Source organism: Cyprinodon variegatus, unplaced genomic scaffold (genome assembly GCF_000732505.1).
Source record: "Cyprinodon variegatus isolate N-32 unplaced genomic scaffold, C_variegatus-1.0 Scaffold1636, whole genome shotgun sequence".
Classification (NCBI taxonomy): Eukaryota; Metazoa; Chordata; class Actinopteri; order Cyprinodontiformes; family Cyprinodontidae; genus Cyprinodon; species Cyprinodon variegatus.
Window position 1 is genome coordinate 81,103 of NW_015152089.1, and position 4,229 is coordinate 85,331.

At 42.6% G+C, this 4,229-nt stretch overlaps 1 protein-coding gene across 1 annotated transcript; it reads left to right on the forward strand.

Annotated features, from left to right (window-relative positions):
* The first annotated feature begins 342 nt into the window (after positions 1 to 342).
* elf3 (E74-like factor 3 (ets domain transcription factor, epithelial-specific)) lies at positions 343 to 3,733 on the forward strand. The gene is made up of 9 exons (XM_015404112.1): positions 343 to 503; positions 611 to 759; positions 1,380 to 1,613; positions 1,707 to 1,814; positions 1,898 to 2,044; positions 2,121 to 2,198; positions 2,279 to 2,398; positions 2,490 to 2,685; positions 2,997 to 3,733. Exons 2-9 carry the CDS (start codon positions 618 to 620, stop codon positions 3,106 to 3,108), a joined length of 1,137 nt encoding a protein of 378 aa, XP_015259598.1. The 5' UTR covers positions 343 to 503; positions 611 to 617; the 3' UTR covers positions 3,109 to 3,733.
* The last annotated feature ends 496 nt before the right edge of the window (positions 3,734 to 4,229 follow it).

Sequence of the window (4,229 nt, forward strand, 5' to 3'; positions counted from 1 at the left end):
AATGACATCAGACATAGAAAGCTTCTTGACTGTAAAAATGGAAATGATTTGCGATAAAGCGCCAGAGATAACATTTCATTCCAGCACTGCTGCTTATGGTTGAGTTAAAGGATTGCAGTTAGGCCAAAAAGATCAACTTACAGAAACTAAATCTGTTGAACGAGAAGTTTAATCTAATCTTTAGTGATGATGGGTGAGAGACAGTGAAGCTTGGAAAGAAAAACAGGACAGGTTGGTTTTGTGTTTTTTTATTTTTTTTTTATTGAGTTCCCAGGAAAGTGGAGGAGGGATGGAGGTGTGGCTACCTTCAGGTGGAATTCCCCTGAATTCACCTCTCCCTCCCCCTTTGGATATAAAACATGTTGATTTCCAAAAGAAGCTGCTTTGTTGCCTTTGGGAACGAGACGTAACAACGAACAGACGGGGAAGGAGACAGAGGAGACTACAACTTAAAACAAGGATTGTTTTGGATCATTTTTGACGATTTTATTCGGCTGTAACAGGTAAATAATTTTATCAAAACATTTGATAGAGCAGGATTTAAGATGCTAAACTCTTTGAAATCCCTTTCTTTGAACCTTTGCTGATGTGTAACCTTTCTGTCTGTCAGCGAATCGATGTCGTCACCGTGCCTCAGCAGCATCTTGACTCATGCCAACCTGACCATGTATCAGACCGGCTTACCTGACATCCCACAACAGCAGCTCCATGCGTCGCCCAACCTCAACACTCTGGAGAGCAGGAGCTACAACACCAGAGGTGAGAGGATTGCTTAGAGCAGCAATGGTTGAGCATTTCCTGCTGAGTGTTGGATCTCCAGATTAGCCTTAAAACTCATGCATAAATATATGATGTAACCATATATGACATGATAAGCTTCCTCTTAGACTGATATGATGGAAGCGAGGTTTCTTCCAATCAAATGAGATGTTTTCAGAAATGTTTGGCTTCTTAGCCCTGCAGCTCCGGTTTACTTTAACATCCAAAATCTTTGGGACACCAGTAATATACTTCCCTAATCATACATGAACAACACAGTCCCTTCATTTGAACCGAACCCGAAGCTCACTTATCTTTGACCCAATTGAGCCAATGATTTACCAGGCTGTCAATGGTTAACTTTGGTCCGCGCTGAAAGGGGGGAAATGCTCTGACCTCCTGCTCCATTAACTGGGCTGGCTATGTTTGTCTGACCTTGTCTGACCCCCAAACAAGGTGTTGTTTGGGTCTTGTAATGTTTCATGACACAAACACTAGAGAATGTAGAGATGTTGCAAATAGAGTTTATTTAGTTAAGCAAAGAGGAACAGAAACAAAATAAAACCAACTAGGAGATTATTTTGAATAATCTGAGGAGCTAAATGTCTCTCACTCCTCAGGTCAGTGGTACAAACAGATGAGCCCTCATTACTGGACGGCAGAGCACGTTCTTGAGTGGATCAGTGACCATGTGGAGAACACCAAGTTTGATGCCAGCACGCTGAGCCTGGCTTTCTGCTCCATGGACGGCCTCTCCCTCTGCCGCATGAACCAGGAGGAGATGACGAGAACCTTTGGCCCACAGCTCGGTCCACATCTTCACCAAAGCTTGGAAGAATACAAGACTGAACACGGTAAACTGAAACCCAGCCGTTTAGCTCATTTGATCAAACAGACAAATGTCTTAAGTGATGGTAGAAAGCTAACCAATTCTTCTACCTCTCCAGAGCTACAGAACCTCCCAGGACCAGAACTCAGTGAGACGTGCCAACTTCTGGATAACTTCTTGGACAACTTGAACTTCCCTTTGCTGACCTCTCTCCGAATCGGCCATGGTACAGATTAAAAGTGATCTATAGAAGCAGCATACGTCTGTATTGCCAGAATGACTCTGGAATAACACATCTATTCACCACAGATGATGAAGCTGAGAGCAGGAGAGACTTTGACTACCGGAGTGGTTATGATCTTAATAGACTGACCATGGAGACCATGACGCCGCTGGATGAGACCGATTACCTCTCCGATAATCCTTCTGACAGTGAGAGCAGCTCTTCAGCCAACAGTGAGTATTCTATCATCATCCTGGTCAAGTTTCTTATCAGGACGTTTTCCCCTAAACATGTATGATCTGTGTTCAGGTGGCATGTTTAGGTTCATGAGCTCACCAGAGTCCGGCACCAGCGAATCGGACCCAGAGTTCCCGTACCCAGTGTCAAGTGAGTCTTTGTTTGCTTTGCATTCTGCTGCCGGCCGTAGAGTCGAGGTTCGTTGCGATAATGAATGACTGTGTTGACAGAGATCCACATTAAGACGGAGGACGGAGAATGTCGCAAGAAGAGGCCCCGAGGGCGGCCCCCTAAAATCAACCGGGAGAACAGCAGCACCATTTATGACAACCCAAAGAAAAGCAAACATGGTAAGCAGCCCAACCGTCATTTTGCATCGCATGTTCAGCTAACATTTAGTGCACCTAGAAGCTCAGCTTGTTGTTCTTCACATCTTGGCAGCACCCCGTGGTACCCACCTATGGGAGTTCATCAGGGACATCCTCATCCATCCGGAGAAGAACCAGGGCCTGATGAAGTGGGAAGATCGTCGAGAGGGTGTGTTCAAATTCCTCAAGTCCGAGGCCGTCGCTCAGATGTGGGGTCAGAAGAAGAAGAACACCAGCATGACATACGAGAAACTCAGCCGGGCCATGAGGTGAGTCACCACATGGCTGATGCTGAGGGTTTATTAGGAAGGAGGCACAGAAACGATGCGTCTAAACAAGTCAAATGTTTCCGTTTCCCTGAATCTGAATTTCGATTCAAAATGCCCCGAATAAAAAAAGCTCAACTTTGCTGGATCATTTAAGATTTTTGCACTTTTGGCGCAGAATTTTAACTAAACTCTGTAGTTCATAGATGAGGACTGTTCTGCATCTAAAAACCAAAATGAATATAGAGAAATAGAAAACCATATGCGATAAAAAGAAGCCACGTTTCCAATGAGCAATGTGTCTGTACTTGCAGGTATTACTACAAAAGAGAGATTCTGGAGCGAGTGGATGGAAGAAGACTTGTCTACAAGTTTGGAAAGAATTCCAGTGGTTGGAAGATTGAGGAGATAGGCGCCAGCCACTGAGTGGATAAAGGCCGCAAAGCCAACCAGAGCGGGAGTTCAGGAACCAGAAAAACCTGTCCTGCCTGGCTGGAAAATGTCGTTACTATCTAAAAAAAAAAAGTTTAAGACGAAACTTCCTCTTACAGGGAAGGTGTTGCAGAAAATGTAAGCCATTGTGTTTGGCTCTAGTAGGTTTTATGAACCAATATTAATGTTTTTTTTGTTTTTGTTTTTTCGTTTTATATTTTGATCCTCGTCACAGAAACGGTAGACATAGATCCGCTCATGTTTTGGAGTGCCTGCAAACTCCTTCAGCGTTTACTGTCATCAAAGTTTAAACGTTCTGGGGTTTTTTCGGATTCGGAGCGAACTAGTCTCTGTCTTGCCGTCTTACGTTTTTGTTGTAGTACATGGGAACGAATTTGTTTCTATATCTAGTTTTCTTTCATGTTCTGTCATGTTTCCATCAAAGACAAACAGGTTGTGTCTCTAAATATTGGTAAATGCAAAGACAGAATGCAGAGAAATGGATGTAGGTGATGTTTTTTCACGTGTCTGTACGACTTGTTATAAAGTGTTTTTCACACCGTTTTTATTCAACTGACGCTGCTTGTTTTCACATAAATAATAAAAGCTTCACTCATCAGTCTCTGTATTGGTGGATGTGAGCAGTAAAACACACGATGTAGAAGGTTATTAGTCTGTTTGCTTTGACCTCTTCAAGGTTAAATACATTTTATTATGTTCTTCCTGTTAACTGCCCCCCACACTGCACAAACTCATATAGCACTGAGTTTACTAGATAATCTATTTCTAATAAATATTGTGACTCTATATATACAGTTCTATCTAATTTTTAGCTTCTTCCAAATAAAGATGGGCATGAATTTGGTGGTAGCTTGTTCTCATAATAAAACAACTCCCTTGATCCACATACTAAGTGATTTGCATTGCTGTACAATAGCATGTTAGGAGCTGAATGTGGTATTTTAGGCTCTATTCTATTCTATTCTATTCAGTCTATTTCTATAGCGCCAATTCACATCATGTCATCTCAGGTCACTTTCCAGTTCACCAGATCATCCAGTCAGATTGATTCAAAGTTTTCTATCTAAGGAAAACCAGCTGATTGCATCGACTCA

Bases quoted from the DNA above. Each gene is read 5' to 3' on its own strand.
- elf3 (XM_015404112.1), top strand. From the start codon at position 618: ATGTCGTCACCGTGCCTCAGCAGCATCTTGACTCATGCCAACCTGACC. The intron at 2,199-2,278 runs GTGAGTCTTTGT...CTGTGTTGACAG, and splicing joins GTTCCCGTACCCAGTGTCAA to AGATCCACATTAAGACGGAG. The intron at 2,399-2,489 runs GTAAGCAGCCCA...ACATCTTGGCAG, and splicing joins CCCAAAGAAAAGCAAACATG to CACCCCGTGGTACCCACCTA.